The sequence below is a fragment of the Chanodichthys erythropterus genome, chromosome 24 (genome assembly GCF_024489055.1).
Source record: "Chanodichthys erythropterus isolate Z2021 chromosome 24, ASM2448905v1, whole genome shotgun sequence".
Classification (NCBI taxonomy): Eukaryota; Metazoa; Chordata; class Actinopteri; order Cypriniformes; family Xenocyprididae; genus Chanodichthys; species Chanodichthys erythropterus.
The window spans coordinates 1,569,207-1,587,356 of record NC_090244.1 but is presented as its reverse complement, the minus strand read 5'-3'; the positions used below and the strand labels follow the sequence as shown (position 1 = coordinate 1,587,356).

Here is an 18,150-nt window from a genome sequence, read left to right as displayed (position 1 = left end):
TTCTGGGTTCATTTTATAATCATCTTTAAACAATAGTTTGGTTAAATAAAACTGCCCAGCACATTGGGCAAACATTTAACCCATCCCAACTTTTGATAAATGCTTTAAATGATCCAGAACAGGAGGCCAAATTTTTCACTCTGCTTGTATTGTTTGGAATATTCTATAATTAATAAAGATGCAAATTCTATGCAAGTGCATCCATCATCTCGGAAACAAACCGTAAAAACAGCAACATTTATCACTTGACATGATTTCTGCTTTTCTTGTTTCCAGCAAGCTAAGGGAGATTCGATTTGTCCAACAAACATGTTTGTGTTGCCATCTAGAGGATGATGGATGTTCTGCACTAGTGAGGGAGTGTAAGATGTTTTTTCAGAGGTTGATAAAGTTCTCAGTTATGTGTTTTTGAAGTATTAAGTAATATAAATCCTTTAAGAGGAATAAAAACAGACACAAATAAGTCACTAGTTGTCATTCAGTAAGACTACAGAGCTATAAAATGGAGGAGGAGCTATACATACACACACTCAGACAGTAGGTAAGTCTGTTACATTTCACGTTCATGTTCTCTATAATTTATTGTTTTTATTAACTGGTTTTGAGATCTTGAATATATTGCATTTACATTCTTCAGCCTCTGAATCGACGAATCCCAGTGTTCCAGTTAATTTAACCTATAGGTGAGTTTATCTGACCGATGTTAACCAGTGCTTGTTCGGTGTTGAGTTCATGTTGCTGGTTGCAGTTCTTCTTCTGTGATCTCGCTGTCATCTTCAACACCGCTAGACGACCGCTGACTCCGTCCAAACGTCCCTCCAGAGAACTTCACAACCTTTGTAGGTTTCTGTGACGAAAAAAAAAAGCTTATTACGAACTTTAAATTCGCAATGAATCGGAAGAAGCGACAGATTTTTTCTTCTGTATTGTGATGTAAATCTGAGTGATATGGAAGCTTGTTTCCGCCACTGAATAAAAAATAGAAAAAGAGTTATAAAGTCAGAATTGCGATATAAAGTCAGAATTGCGATATAAAGTCGGAATTGCAAGATATAAAGTCAGAATTGCGATATAAAGTCAGAATTGCGAGATATAAAGTCAGAATTGAGGGATAAAGTCAGAATTGAGATATAAAGTCAGAATTGCGATATATAAAGTCAGAATTGCGATATATAAAGTCAGAATTGCGAGTTATAAAGTCAGAATTGCGAGATATAAAGTCAGAATTGCGATATAAAGTCAGAATTGCGAGATATAAAGTCAGAATTGAGAGATATAAAGTCAGAATTGAGAGATAAAGTCAGAATTGCGATATATAAAGTCAGAATTGCGATATATAAAGTCAGAATTGCGAGTTATAAAGTCAGAATTGCGAGATATAAAGTCAGAATTGCGATATAAAGTCAGAATTGCGAGATATAAAGTCAGAATTGCGATATATAAAGTCAGAATTGCGAGTTATAAAGTCAGAATTGCGAGTTATAAAGTCGGAATTGCGATATAAATTCGGAATTGCGAGATATAAACTCAGAATTGCGATGTAAAGTCAGAATTGCGAGATATAAAGTCAGAATTGAGAGATAAAGTCAGAATTGAGATATAAAGTCAGAATTGCGATATATAAAGTCAGAATTGCGATATATAAAGTCAGAATTGAGATATAAAGTCAGAATTGCGATATATAAAGTCAGAATTGAGATATATAAAGTCAGAATTGAGATATAAAGTCAGAATTGCGATATAAAGTCAGAATTGCGATATATAAAGTCAGAATTGCGAGTTATAAAGTCAGAATTGTGAGATATAAAGTCGGAATTGCGATATAAAGTCAGAATTGCGAGTTATAAAGTCAGAATTGCGATATATAAAGTCAGAATTGAGATATAAAGTCAGAATTGCGATATATAAAGTCAGAATTGAGATATAAAGTCAGAATTGCGATATATAAAGTCAGAATTGAGATATAAAGTCAGAATTGAGATATAAAGTCAGAATTGCGATATAAAGTCAGAATTGCGATATATAAAGTCAGAATTGAGATATAAAGTCAGAATTGCGATATATAAAGTCAGAATTGAGATATAAAGTCAGAATTGAGATATAAAGTCAGAATTGAGATATAAAGTCAGAATTGAGACATAAAGTCAGAATTGAGATATAAAGTCAGAATTGCGAGTTATAAAGTCAGAATTGTGAGATATAAAGTCGGAATTGCGATATAAAGTCGGAATTGCGAGTTATAAAGTGAAACTTGCGAGTTATAAAGTTGGAATTGAGATATAAAGTCAGAATTGCGAGTTATAAAGTCAGAATTGCGAGTTATAAAGTCAGAATTGCAATATAAAGTCGGAATTGCGATATAAAGTCGGAATTGCGAGTTATAAAGTGAAACTTGCGAGTTATAAAGTTGGAATTGAGATATAAAGTCAGAATTGCGAGTTATAAAGTCGGAATTGCGAGTTATAAAGTCGGAATTGCGATATATAAAGTCAGAATTGCGAGATATGAAGTCAGAATTGCGAGATATGAAGTCAGAATTGCGAGATATGAAGTCAGAATTGCGAGATATGAAGTCAGAATTGCGAGTTATAAAGTCGGAATTGCGAGATATAAAGTCAGAATTGAGATATAAAGTCAGAATTGCGATATATAAAGTCAGAATTGAGATATAAAGTCAGAATTGCGATATATAAAGTCAGAATTGAGATATAAAGTCAGAATTGAGATATAAAGTCAGAATTGCGAGTTATAAAGTCAGAATTGTGAGATATAAAGTCGGAATTGCGATATAAAGTCGGAATTGAGATATAAAGTCAGAATTGAGATATAAAGTCAGAATTGCGAGTTATAAAGTCAGAATTGTGAGTTATAAAGTCGGAATTGCGATATAAAGTCGGAATTGCGAGTTATAAAGTCGGAATTGCAATATAAAGTCGGAATTGCGATATAAAGTCGGAATTGCGAGTTATAAAGTGAAACTTGCGAGTTATAAAGTTGGAATTGAGATATAAAGTCAGAATTGCGAGTTATAAAGTCGGAATTGCGATATAAAGTCGGAATTGCGATATAAAGTCGGAATTGCGAGTTATAAAGTGAAACTTGCGAGTTATAAAGTTGGAATTGAGATATAAAGTCAGAATTGCGAGTTATAAAGTCAGAATTGCGAGTTATAAAGTCAGAATTGCGAGATATAAAGTCAGAATTGCGATATAAAGTCGGAATTGCGAGATATAAAGACGGAATTGCGATATACAGTAAAGTCAGAATTGCGAGATATAAAGTCAGAATTGCGAGATATAAAGTCGGAATTGCGAGTTATAAAGTCAGAATTGCGAGTTATAAAGTCAGAATTGCGAGATATAAAGTCAGAATTGCGAGATATAAAGTCAGAATTGCGATATAAAGTCGGAATTGCGATATACAGTAAAGTCAGAATTGCGAGATATAAAGTCAGAATTGTGATATAAAGTCAGAATTGTGAGATATAAAGTCAGAATTGTGAGATATAAAGTCAGAATTGAGATATAAAGTTAGAATTGCGAGATATAAAGTCAGAATTGTGAGATATAAAGTCAGAATCGTGAGATATAAAGTCAGAATTGCGAGATATAAAGTCGGAATTGCGAGTTATAAAGTCGGAATTGCGATATATAAAGTCAGAATTGTGAGATATAAAGTCAGAATTGCGAGTTATAAAGTCGGAATTGCGATATAAAGTCAGAATTGCGAGATATGAAGTCAGAATTGCGAGATATGAAGTCAGAATTGCGAGTTATAAAGTCGGAATTGCGAGATATAAAGTCAGAATTGAGATATAAAGTCAGAATTGCGATATATAAAGTCAGAATTGCGAGTTATAAAGTCAGAATTGTGAGATATAAAGTCAGAATTGCGAGTTATAAAGTCAGAATTGCGAGATATAAAGTCAGAATTGCGATATAAAGTCGGAATTGCGAGTTATAAAGTCGGAATTGCGATATAAAGTCAGAATTGCGAGATAAAGTCAGAATTGTGAGTTATAAAGTCGGAATTGCAAGATATAAAGTCAGAATTTAAAGTTTCTATCCAGCATTTTCTGATATAAAGTCAGAATTGAGATATAAAGTTAGAATTGCGAGATATAAAGTCAGAATTGTGAGATATAAAGTCAGAATCGTGAGATATAAAGTCAGAATTGCGAGATATAAAGTCGGAATTGCGATATATAAAGTCAGAATTGTGAGATATAAAGTCAGAATTGCGAGTTATAAAGTCGGAATTGCGATATAAAGTCAGAATTGCGAGATATGAAGTCAGAATTGCGAGATATGAAGTCAGAATTGCGAGTTATAAAGTCGGAATTGCGAGAATTTAAATTTCAATTCTGAATTTAAAGTTTCTATCCAGCATTTTTGACTATATAACTCGCCAGTCTGACATTATTACTTTTTTATTCTGACTTTATATTATATAATTTTGAGAAAAAGTCACAATTATCTTTCTTTCTTTTTTTTCTCATGGCGGAAACAAGCTTCCATGGAGTGGAGCAGATTATCTGGAAAAGAGAAGGAGGGGACTTGTTTGTTGGATGAAAGGTGGGTGTGGCTCAGATAAGGAGGTGGACCTAAATGTGGGTTTTCAGTAGATAGTAGGAAAGGGGCAAAGTTTAAATGTCAAAATGTCAACTTAAAATGTCTCTTATTGTGTTTTACAGAAGAAACTAAGTCACATGAATTGATGAAAGTAAGTAAATGATGACAATTTAGTTAATTTACACTTTTAACCCTCTTAGATCCACCTTTTGAAATGTGAATTAGGATCAAACCTGTTTATTGGTCACTCCTCGAGGATAGCGTGCGATGTCATCTCTCCTTCGCTTTACTTTTTCCCAGTCTTCTTCCCAGAGTTCCCTCCTGTAGTCAGATTTCTGTGTCATGATTCGCTGGTAGATCTCCTGGTTTTCGTGAGTCACCTGCAGAAGCTTCTCCTTCCTTTTCTGTGCGTTCAGACTGTAAAAACAAACACACACACACACACACACACACATATACATATATATATATATATATATATATATAGGTTTTTTTCCATTTTAGTTTTTGTTATTTTATTTTATTCCATCAAGGTAAACAAAGTTAAACTGAGAAATATAGCTGTAATAAAATAAGTTTAAGTTTATTAAGTTAACTTTATATATATATATATATATATATATATATATATATATATATATATATATATATATATATATATATTTAATTATATATATATATATAATAAAAAAATAAACAGTTAAATAAAAAAAAAAATAATAATTTTCATTACTAAAAAATAAAAATAAAAAAAGTTTATTTTGGCTATTTCTAAATGTTGTTTAATTTATATATACATATAAACGATCAATTAAATAAAATAAAAACTAAAATGTAAATAATTAATAAAAAAATTATATAGATTAAATAAAAAAAAATAATAATAAAAATGGCAAAAACATGAAAAATAAAAACAAAAATATAAAATAAATAAATAAATACATTTAAAAATATATATATTAATTAAAAACTATTATAGTAAAGTTACAGATCAGGCTTTTAAATTTTCTGAAGAAATTGTGCATGAACTCGAGCACGAGTCAAACCTTTTTTAAACAAACACAAACCACCAATCCTACTATCATGATACTGTAGAAAAGCGCAAACCGTGCAACCACAACAACCCCTCAGCCGAACTAAAGGATCCCTCAGGTATGATAGAGAATAGGTTATGTGTCTCTCAATAATTCATAAAGGCTTTGTCAACAGCCGAGCATTAATGATTCAGCCTGTCAGTTTGAGATACGGAGATGACATGAGACGCCGCGGGAGATCAGACAACTGAAACCCAGCTCAAATAAACACCTCCTAACCAGGTCACCGTGTTACTATGTTAACCAGCTAAACACTGATGTTTGAGCACCTGTACTGTGGGTAATGGTTCCTGTGGTCCACCAGTCCTTTCGAGCGAGTGATCGCAGCCAGTCTGCTGGCCAAGAGGTGGTTGTCTCTCTCTATGATGGACATCCTCTCTTCCTGCAGCTGGAAACAGCAGAAACTCGTTTACATACATCTGATGTACTCCACGCAATAGTACTCACAAGATCATTTCTGTCAACTAACAATTGTTTATACACTGTATAAAATCTGTAAATAAAACAATGATTATTGGAGTTTTTCTACTTTATCAGTTCATGTTTGATTCCATGTGTTACTTGCCATTTCTTTGTAATTATTTTCTTTCTTTCTTTCTTTAGTGGAAAAGAAATGAAGGTTTTTGAGGAAAACATTCCAGGATTTTTCTCCATATAGTGGACTTCACTGGGGTTCAACGGGTTTCAGTGCAGCTTCAAAGAGCTCTACATGATCCCAGATGACGAATAAGTGTCTTATCTAGAGAAACCATCAGCCGTTTTCTAAATAAAATAAAAAATTATATACTTTTTAACCACAAAGGCTCATCTTGCACTGCTCTGTGATGTGCCATGCATGATGTAATCATGTTGGAAAGGTAGGAGGAAGTACTGAGCAAGTGTTTACAAAGCGAATGTGCAAAAACTAAGTCAAACGCCCTTTACAAAAAAAAAAGGTAAAACAATGATGTCGGACGATTTTGAAGTTGGAGGAGAAAATGAGATTTTTGCAGTACTTCCGCCTACGTCACGCGTGACCTTTCCAACATGATTACGCCATGTGGCACATCACAGAGCAGTGCAAGACGAGCATTTGTGGTTAAAAAGTATATAATTTTTTATTTTATTTAGAAAACGGCTGATGGTTTCTCTAGATAAGACTCTTATTCGTCATCTGGGATCATGTAGAGCTCTTTGAAGCTGCACTGAAACTGACATTTGGACCTTCAAATCCCTGTTGAAGTCCACTATATGGAGAAAAATCCTGGAATGTTTTCCTCAAAAACCTTAATTTCTTTTCCACTGAAGAAAGAAAGACATGAACATCTTGGATGACATGGAGGTGAGTAAATTATCAGGAAGTTTTCACTCAGAGGTGAACTAATCCTACACCAAATGTTTTTCAGTGTCGTTATTGATTATGAATTTGTCTATGAACTAACATATGAATCTGCTGTAATAGTTGCAGTAAAATAGATTTGCAAATACATTTTATTTACATATTAATTAATCAGACACCTGGACTTTCTTCAGTTTGTGTTGAATATGCACAGGTGTTTGGATGCCCTTGGTGTCGACCACAGGTTTGGCCTCTCTCACCTTACAAAAGAAAAAGAGAGAGAAAATCACTATATATATATATATATATATATATATATATATATATATATATATATATATATATATATATATATATCCTATAATTACACATTAGCTGATGCATCATTTTCCTGCACATGCTAAACAAAAACACACAACAGAATTAATAAAACTTTAATTAAAATGCAATAAAAAATAGTATCTCAATGATACTAAAATAACTCTGCACCGAAGTACTGAAGTATAAAGTTGGTCTTAGCAGCCCAAATTATTTTCCGCCCTACATTAAACCTGCTAACGAATCAAATAAGCGCATGGCTCGTCTGTGGTTCAGACCTTGCAGCGGTGGTCGTCATATCGCGTCTGGTCCCATCTCTGCTGCAGGAATCTGTTGGTCGCGGGTTTCAGAGGCTGGTAGGACTTGTGCATCACTTGGCTTCTGTGTAACAGGTGAAGGGTGCTCGTCGTGTTTCTATTTATAAAACGGGCAGTTCTGGCCCTTGTTGCTGATTGGTCAACAGCAGCGTCATATTAAAAGATCGGTGTATTATCCTTAGCAACCAGCCTTAGCAACATAAACATGTGTTTTTGTTGGTAAAACTAACAGACTAGAATATTTAAAAGTAAATTTTGATCTATAGAGCAGAGTGACAGTCGATGAGTGAGTTGAGAAACAATTTTGGAGATCCTTCTGAGGAAAAAATGTGTTGTAGCTTTAATTTTGTGGTAGCCGTTTTATAAATAAACGATTTATAATTGTGTTATTTTTTATATATATATATATATATATATATATATATATATATATATATATATATATATATATATATATATATTTAACATACACCATTAAAACGGTTCAATTTATTAATATTTCAGCATAGTTTATGAATTAGAGAGTAGGATATGTGACCCCCTGCTGGCTAATATGTCAATCATTCTTTTAATTGTGAGGCCACGCCCCTTCCTCGTCTCTGCGGTCGCTGCGCCGCAATGAAGCTCCGTCAGATGAGTCGCGTTGTGGTTTATGGTCAGGTACTATTTCTTTTAGCGGAAGGATGACATTTAATTATTGTATGTAAAAACTAGTAACACTTTGACACGTATTGCGATGAGATCAAAATTGACAATTCTTGAATATTGCCGTTGTTGTTTTTTTAATCAAAATGTCTCTTTTCTTCTCCGATGACGTGATTACTGGTTTGAGGTGCCGGGCGGAACCAACCTGTCACTCACATGAGATCGACCAATAGCAAACAACAACCATCCCATCAATTCCCCATGCACAAAATTAAGCCCCGCCCTACATTCTTTCTTGTTCGAGAAGTCGTTATGGTGACAAATCAGGTCCTCCCTTGAAAATCAGGTCTCTGTTTGGACCCCAAGGGATCCCATTGGCTCTTTTAATACTCTCTTTAGCACCTGATATTACGGAGCCCCGCACATGACATGCAAAAAAAAAATTTAATCGTGTGCACGATTTACTCATTCTTTCCCTCAATTTATTAAAATGTGTGCATGATTTACTAGTTCGTTCCCTCGATTTACTAAAGCGTGCACAAGATTTACTGTTTTGTTTCCTCGATTTACTAAATCGTGTGCACGATTTACTATTTTGTTTCCTTGATTTACTAAAACGTGCGCAAAATTTACTAGTTTGTTCCCTTGATTTACTATAAAGTGTGCAAGATTTACTGTTTCGTTCCCTCGATTTACTAAAGCGTGCGCAAGATTTACTGTTTCGTTCCCTCGATTTACTAAATCGTGTGCACGATTTACTATTTTGTTTCCTTGATTTACAAAAATGTGTGCAAGATTTTCTGTTTCGTTCCCTCGATTTACTAAATCGTGTGCACGATTTACTATTTTGTTTCCTTGATTTACTAAAACGTGTGCAAGATTTTCTGTTTTGTTCCCTCGATTTACTAAATCGTGTGCACGATTTACTATTTTGTTTCCTCGATTTACTAAATCGTGTGCAAGAGTTTCTGTTTCTTCCCTCGATTTACTAAATCGTGCGCATGATTTTCTGTTTCGTTCCCTCGATTTACTAAATCGTGCGCAAGATTTACTGTTTCGTTCCCTCGATTTACTAAATCGTGCACAAGATTTACTGTTTCGCTCCTTCGATTTACTAAAACGTGTGCAAGATTTTCTGTTTCGTTCCCTCGATTTACTAAATCGTGCGCAAGATTTACTGTTTCGTTCCCTCGATTTACTAAATCGTGCGCAAGATTTACTGTTTCGTTCCCTCGATTTACTAAAGCGTGCACAAGATTTACTGTTTCGTTCCCTCGATTTACTAAAATCGTGTGCACGATTTACTATTTTGTTTCCTCGATTTATAAATCATGCGCATGATTTATAAATCGAGGGAATGAAATAGTAAATAGTGCACATGATTTGGCCTAATATATTTTTTTTTTCCTGCATGTCTGGGGCTCCGTATGATTACAGTTCCTACAAAATCATATTTACAGCAAGATTTACTGTTTCGTTCCCTCAATTTGCTAAATTGTGAGCACGATTTACTAGTTCTTTCCCTCGATTTACTAAATTGTGAGCACAATTTACTAGTTCATTCCCTCGATTTACTAAATTGTGAGCACAATTTACTAGTTCGTTCCCTCGATTTACTAAATTGTGAGCACAATTTACTAGTTCATTCCCTCGATTTACTAAATTGTTAGCACAATTTACTAGTTCTTTCCCTCGATTTACTAAATTGTGAGCACGATTTACTTGTTCTTTCCCTCGATTTACTAAATTGTGAGCACAATTTACTAGTTCATTCCCTCGATTTACTAAATTGTTAGCACGATTTACTAGTTCTTTCCCTCGATTTACTAAATTGTGAGCACAATTTACTAGTTCATTCCCCTCGATTTACTAAATTGTTAGCACGATTTACTAGTTCTTTCCCTCGATTTACTAAATTGTGAGCACAATTTACTAGTTCGTTCCCTCGATTTACTAAATTGTGAGCACAATTTACTAGTTCGTTCCCTCGATTTACTAAAGCGTGCGCAAGATTAACTGTTTCGTTCCCTCGATTTACTAAATTGTGAGCACAATTTACTATTTTGTTTCCTCGATTTATAAATCATGTGCATGATTTATAAATCGAGGGAATGAAATAGTAAATAGTGCACATGATTTGGCCTAATATGTTTTTTTCCTGCATGTCTGGGGCTCCGTATGATTACAGTTCCTACAAAATCATATTTACTAAATCGTGCGCAAGATTTACTGTTTCGTTCCCTCAATTTACTAAATCGTGTGCACGATTTACTATTTTGTTTCCTTGATTTACTAAAACGTGCACAAGATTAACTGTTTCGTTCCCTCGATTTACTAAATTGTGAGCACAATTTACTATTTTGTTTCCTCGATTTATAAATCATGTGCATGATTTATAAATCGAGGGAAATCATATTTACTAAATCGTGCGCAAGATTTACTGTTTCGTTCCCTCAATTTACTAAATCGTGTGCACGATTTACTATTTTGTTTCCTTGATTTACTAAAACGTGCACAAGATTAACTGTTTCGTTCCCTCGATTTACTAAATTGTGAGCACAATTTACTATTTTGTTTCCTCGATTTATAAATCATGTGCATGATTTATAAATCGAGGGAATGAAATAGTAAATAGTGCACATGATTTGGCCTAATATGTTTTTTTCCTGCATGTCTGGGGCTCCGTATGATTACAGTTCCTACAAAATCATATTTACTAAATCGTGTGCACGATTTACTATTTTGTTTCCTTGATTTACTAAAACGTGCACAAGATTTACTGTTTCGTTCCCTCAATTTACTAAATCGTGTGCACGATTTACTATTTTGTTCCCTCGATTTACTAAAACATGCGCAAGATTTACTGTTTCGTTCCCTCGATTTACTAAAACGTGCGCAAGATTTACTGTTTCGTTCCCTCGATTTACTAAATCGAGGGAATGAAATAGTAAATTGTGCGCATGATTTAGCCTAATATTTTTTTTTCCTGCATGTCTGGGGCTCCGTATGATTACAATTCCTACAAAATCATATTATGATAAATGTTGTTTGAACTACGTTATAATGACCATTAATGTCTGAATTAGTTATCTTATGTACTAGCATAGCATAAAGATTAGCCTGATAGCTTAGTTTACACGCATTTGCACTTACCCTACATGTATTCACAATCATCTTTAATGTAATTACGAGTTAATTTAAGTGTTAAATGTCCAAATATTTTGGGTATAAAAAGAATAATGTTAATTTAATTTAATAGGCTATTATTATTATTTATAATTAATAAACAGTTTATCAAGTGAAAGAGATTACGTTCAGTTTGTTTTATTATGCACTATGAGTAAGCTATACATATTTTAAATTAATATTGTTCGTATGTACTTAGTATCATTAACTGATACTGATTTCGAGGGAAGACCCGATTTGTCATGACACCATTTCAATAAGGAAGAAAAATCTACTTTCGTTTCATGTTGACTTAAAAGAATTATAGAATTTAGAGTTCTGTTTCCCCTTTTAGAATGTTAGAAATCAGAATGTTCAGAACTCAGGATTTCAGAATGTGTTCTGTTGAATTGAGATGTCACTGGGAATGCTGGTCTGATATTCCCCACAGGCCTGGATCTGTTACCATGGCATCACGGCTCACCCTCCTGCACCAGTATCCCAGCAGAAGAGATCAGGTGTCCATGAAGTGAAGCGTTCACAGCCCACTGACTTCAGTGAGCTCAATGAACACTGTGAGGTGGAGCGGAGAGACTCGAAAGAAGGTCATAAGAGGGAATTCACTGCAATAAACAGGGAAGACCGGGGCAAGTTGTCACACTTTTTACCCCCAGTTTCTATATACACAAAAACTTTAAATACAAAAAAACCTCATTGAGCACTGCCTAGAAAAAAAAGGTTAATTTAACATTCATTGAGCTATATAGCGGGGCATGTTGTCACATAGACAACCGTTTCAGTGGAATAAACAATTATGAAACAAAAGAATTCACGCAACAGCAAAAATGAAAAATATAACATGCTCAAAACATTGTTTTGCCTATCAGCATTAAATTACATAATATAAAGATTAGTAAAATTTGAAAACAAGCATATTTGTATCTGGATATTTGATTTAAAAGCTCATGAATACAGATACAGGCCTTGTGACAACTAGCCCCGGTCTGCTCTACCACTGTATGATTAATTTGCTCATGTTAAATACACATTTATTGTGAAAAATAGCTTTTTTTAAGATAGTTGATCCTTTTTTGACCACCAGGTGGCGCGATTCCCTCGTTATTTGATCCTACTGGAAGCATCCTTGTTTTGCAGTCCTGTAAAGTTTGCAGAGACCCAGGGAAAAACACCAGCCTTTCCTGATTACAGTGCTGAATTTCACGGCTTTTCCATGAAAACGTGCGTTTAGCAGCATAATAAACATCTGCTCGACAGACAGCATGAAAACAGCGTCTAAAGGAAAGAATCTGAGCTATTTCTGCCACGTTGTTTGTTAAAGCGGTTGCAGACATTTGTCAAGTCATATTTATTTATATGGTTTTTAATACAATTCAGATTGTTTCAAAGCATCTTCACATTATTGATGTTGTAAAATGTATTAATTATAAAACGATTAAATGCTACAGAAGACAATCTAGTCATTATAATACAGCACATTTCTGTAATGTTGTCAACGTTGCAAAGTTAATTTCAGTGTTAGTGTTTGTTCAAGCAATCACTCGAAAAAAAACAATTCTATGGTTTAATACTCAAGATATGTAGAAGTGAGGAATATGTAGAAGTCTGCTAGGGTGTTCATCATGGTTGCTAGGGGGCTCTTAAGGTGTTAATGGTGGTTGTGTTCAGGGTATTGTGGGTGGTTGCTAGGGTGTTCATAGTGGTTGCTATGGTGTTGTGGGTGGTGGCTAGGGCATTGCTAGGGTTTCATAGTGCTTAATAGGCTATTGTGGGTGGTTGGTAGTGCATTCATAGAGGTTGCTAGGACATTTATAGTGGTTGCTAGGGCATTGCTAAGGTGTTCACTGTGCTTGATAGGGTGTTGTGGGTGGTTACTAGGGTGTTCATCATGGTTGCTAGGGTATTGCTAGGTGTTCATGCAAGTTGCTAGGGGACTTGCTAGGGCGTTCATATTGGTTGCTATGGTGTTGTGGGTGGTTGCTAGGGTTTTTATAGTTGTTGCTAGGGCATTGCTAGGGTTTCATAGTGCTTGATATGGTGTTGTGGGTGGTTGCTAGGGCATTCATAGTGGTTGCTACGATGTTTATAGTGGTTGCTAGGGCATTGCTATGGTGTTTATTGTGCTTTATAGGGTGTTGTGGGTGGTTGCTAGGGTGTTCATGCAAGTTGCTAGGGGACTTCATTGTGGTTATGTTCAGGGTGATGTAAGTGGTTGCTAGTGCATTGATAGGGTGTTCATAGTGGTTGCTATGTTGTTGTGGGTGGTTGCTAGGGTGTTAATAGTGGTTACAAGGGCGTTCATCCAGGTTGCTAGGGGATTCCTAGGGTGTTTATGGTGGTTGTGTTGAGCATGTTGTGGGTGGTTGCTAGGGCATTAATAGGGTGTTCATTGTGGTTGCTAGGGCATTTATAGTGGTTGCTAGGGCATTGCTAGGGTGTTCATTGTGCTTGATTAGGTGTTGTGGGTGGTTGCTAGGGTGTTCATCATGGTTGCTAGGGCATTGCTAGTTGCTAGGGGACTCTTAGAGTGTTCATGGTGGTTGTGTTCAGGGTGGTTGCTAGGGTGTTCATGGTTCTTGCTATGTTGTTGTGGGTGGTTGCTAGGGTGCTCATAGTGGTTGCTATGGTGTTCATGTTGTTAGGGAATTCCTAGGGTGTTCTCGGTGAATGTCTCGGTGTTGTGGGTGGTTTCTAGGGTGTTTGTAGTGGTTGCAAGGGTGTTGTGGGTAGTTGCTAGGGTATTGCTAAGGTGTTTCTGTATTCCAAAGCATTCATAAATTACAACCATTTAATTGTGCACAGTGCATTTTCTCATCTATGCTGAAAAAGGGGGATTACAGTCTCAATTAATTTGACTAGATTAAAAGGATTCTCCCTCTTCTCAGATGTTTCTCTTGAGAAAAACACCCCAGTAATCTCACAAATGTCTCCTCTAGAATGTGTCTGAATCATGTGAGTTCATTGATGCTTTATAAAACAATGATGCCAAAAAATACTTCATAAATTATTTTAATGCCTGTGCTCTGATTTGCCAAGAAACTAAAGTCTGCAAGATTTTGATCGCAGATTATCTCAAGATAAATGATCTGAGTGCAACATTTCCTTTTCTTTAAAGTGAACCTCTTTTTTGATTTCTGTCTTGCAGTTGCTCTCACGTGGAAGTGTGGTCACAGTATATAAAGACGTCTATGTGCTGCATCATAAAGGTGCTTCTGCAAACACACCTCGCTCGCCTCGTGTTTGGAGAGCAACCCTCGAGCGCCGTCATACGAGAAACTCGCTCGTCCTGAAGCACATCTGATTAAAGTGACAGGGAAATCATGCTGTGATTGATTAGAAACACCTATTGAACACACTCAGCATTGAAGGCATCAAAGGTGCTCCAAAACGTAGGTAGCATAATATTACTCATAATAATAGTTTTAACTAAGAAAAACTAGTCTTAATATCTTATACAGTTTTCCTTTTCAAGTAAATCTATCTTGTTTGAAGGATGGAAAACAAGACAGAAATAATAGGAAAAATTATTTTTGCAGTGTATTTACTTTTTGCTAATTATAGCATCATGGCTTTTATTATCTTAGTAATGTGCTTACATCAGATTTTATTAGAATAATTATGAGTCGAGTCTCTCATGCAGAGCCCTGTATTGAGTTTCTGTCCATGCACAGCATTTTTCACTCACTTATGAGGCTTCATTTCAGCTTTTGTAGATTTTGGAACAGAGCCTTTCTTTTTCTCTCTGATCTTTGTTTTTTCCTTTGCCAGAAAATCGATTCGTAGGTCCCTCCGACTGCTGCTCCTTTTGTGTGTGTGTGTGTGTGTGTGTGTGTGCTGGTGAATAAGCTGATAATTCCTCCTGAGAACTGTCCACCAGCTGATACTCTGGGCTCTAAACACGTAGCAACCACCCAGAGTGCCCTAGCAACCACCTGGAACACCCTAGCCATGAACACCCTACAAAAAGACCTAGCAACTACCATGAACACCTTAGCAACGCCCTAGCAACCACTAGAAACACTCTAGCAATGCCCTAGCAACTACCCACAACACCTAACAACCGCCATGATCATCCTTGCAACTCCATAGAAACCTGCATGAACACCTTTGCAACCACTATTAACAGCTTAGCAACCGCCCACAATACCATTGCAACCACTATGAACACCTTAGCAGCACCCTAGCAACCACCCACAACACCCTGAACACAACCACCATGAACAACCTAGGAATCCCTTAGTAACCTGCATAAATGCCCTTGCAACCACTATTAACACTCTAGCAACCACTCACAACACCATAGCAACCACAATGAACACCCTATCAACGCTTTAGCAACCACCCACAACACCCTGAACACAACCACCATGAACACCCTAAGAGCCCCCTAGCAATTTGCATGAACACTACTATTAACACCATAGCAACAACTATTAACACCCTAGCAACCACTCACAACACCATAGCAACCACTATGAACACCCTATCAACGCCTTAGCAACCACCCACAACACCCTTAACACAACCACCATGAACAACCTAGGAATCTCCTAGCAACATGCATGAACACCTTTGCAAGCACTATTAACACCCTAGCAACCACCACAAACACCCTAGGAATCCCCTAGCAACCTACATGAAAGCCATTGAAACCACTATTAACACCCTAGCAACCACTATGAACACCCTAGCAACGTCCTAGCAACCACCCACAACACCCTGAACACAACCACCATGAACACCCTAAGAGCCCCCTAGCAATTTGCATGAACACTACTATTAACACCATAGCAACCACTATTAACACCCTAGGAAACCACCTACAACACCCTGAACACAACTACCATGTACATCCTAGGAATCCCCTAGCAACTTGCATGAACATCCTAGAAATGCCCTAGCAACCATGATGAACACTCTAGCAATGCCCTAACAACCATGATGGACACTCTAGCAATGCCCAAGTACCCACACAACAATACCCCATCAAGCACTATGATCACCCTAGCAATGCTAGCAACGCCCTAGCAACCACCATGATCACCCCATTAACTGCAGTGAACACCCAGCCTACATTAACAGCAACCGCCATAAAGAGCTTTATTGTTTATATATCTCTTGAGGAGTCAGTCACATCCTGTGGTTTGATCACAGCGTGTTTGTGGTTACAGATCGTTGTCATTCGCTTTCTGCTGTGCGGCACGTGATTGTTGTGAGTCCAAACACACACACACACACACACACAGAGACGGAGTGTTTTATATCCGCTGGTATTATAGCATTGATCGTGTCAAACAGAGCAGCCGCAGCACACCGGGTCAGACAAAAGCGCCCTGCTCTCTATTGATTGGATAAAAGTAATAACTGACAGGCAATTCCCTGCATTTAATCGATGTCCTCGTGCTGACCCCTCCCACCGCAGAGCCAGGGGTCAAAGGTCAGAACAGATATTGAAAAACAATCGCAGCCGCCCTCGTGCCAATTTGTTTGGGTCAGAGGGCTGTGGAGAAACCGCTGATTCTCCATCTGTTTGCAGGAGATCCCAGGGGAGTCGATCCAGACACTGCCCATCTGATCTGAGGTCAGGCGTTACTGTTAACCAGTGGGACTGTTTATATTCATTACATACATTTATAATGTCACAATAGATTCTGTTTTAAAAAAATACTGTTCTTTTAAACTAAAGAATCCTGAAAAATGAAATGACGGTTTCCACAAAAATATGAAACAGCACAACTGTTTTCAACATTGATAATAATCAGAAATTCAGCACATTAGAATGATTTCTTGTACATCGGTATGAGATTTTCACGGTATGATAACCGTCTCAGAAAATATCACGGTATTAAATAATCAATTATTATTATTATCATCAGTTAAAATGACTATTAAATTAATGAAAACTGTCTTTTTTAATGAACAAATGCTTTCTTACAATTAAAGCATTAAATTTCAATAATCAGAAACATGTCTAATCACTTAAATGTAATAATTAATTATGGATTAGACTAACTTTATTTTTTATCATTAATAATTTATTAAAGTCCTATGAAATGTATTTAATTTTTCTTTTTCTTTTTTATTTAATACAAATATATTATCAAAAATGGTGGTAATCAAATGAATGCATAAAACTAACAATTTATTGTTTTCAATAAATGTTACTAAATAAAAACATGAAAAAAACTATATTTCTTAAATAATGCTTAAATAAATTGTATTATTATTTTTATTATTATGAGATGGACATTCTACTGTACAATAGTAAAACCGAGTTAAACCGAACTTTTATTTTGACGGGTTGTAGTGAAGACCTTTGAGTTTCAGAGTGTATTTGACAGTGTTTTTTCTCAAATAAAATGCTCATTAATTGTTCTCAGAGCAGTTCTGGATATGTTTTCATGTCCTCATATTGTGAGACAGCAGACACTAAAAAAAACACTGCAAGCGTCACGCATACTTGACTATGTAGAACATTAGGGTTGTCAAAAGTACTGACTTCGATGCTGAAATGTGAAAAATGTGATGCTTTGAGTGGATTCGTAAACATCTCTGATTGGCCATTGTGTTCATGCACTCAACAGATACATCTGTGATTGGGTACAATGTTTAACGCTTCAAAAACATGTTGTAAAGAGAAACCTTTGGGGGTCTTCACAGATACTCATGGGAGGCGTATCTGAAAGCAGGCGTATCTGATGAGC

At 35.9% G+C, this 18,150-nt stretch overlaps 1 protein-coding gene across 1 annotated transcript; it reads right to left on the bottom strand.

The window, feature by feature from the left end:
• Positions 1–730: 730 nt before the first annotated feature.
• si:ch211-284k5.2 (sperm axonemal maintenance protein CFAP97D1) lies at positions 731–7,672 on the bottom strand. Its single transcript, XM_067380624.1, has 5 exons — positions 7,580–7,672; positions 7,163–7,243; positions 5,935–6,053; positions 4,805–4,988; positions 731–847 (listed from the first exon to the last, which is right to left on the bottom strand). The coding sequence occupies exons 1-5, from the start codon at positions 7,670–7,672 to the stop codon at positions 731–733; spliced, it is 594 nt and encodes a 197-aa protein (XP_067236725.1).
• Positions 7,673–18,150: the final 10,478 nt, after the last annotated feature.

What these genes read in the sequence shown, in the direction of transcription:
- si:ch211-284k5.2 (XM_067380624.1), bottom strand. Translation starts at nt 7,672, where the DNA reads ATGCACAAGTCCTACCAGCCTCTGAAACCCGCGACCAACAGATTCCTG. An exon ending in ACAAACTGAAGAAAGTCCAG is followed by an intron (nt 6,054 to 7,162) that starts GTGTCTGATTAA and finishes TGCTGTTTCCAG; the next exon opens with CTGCAGGAAGAGAGGATGTC. An exon ending in GAGGAGTGACCAATAAACAG is followed by an intron (nt 848 to 4,804) that starts GTTTGATCCTAA and finishes TTTTCGTCACAG; the next exon opens with AAACCTACAAAGGTTGTGAA.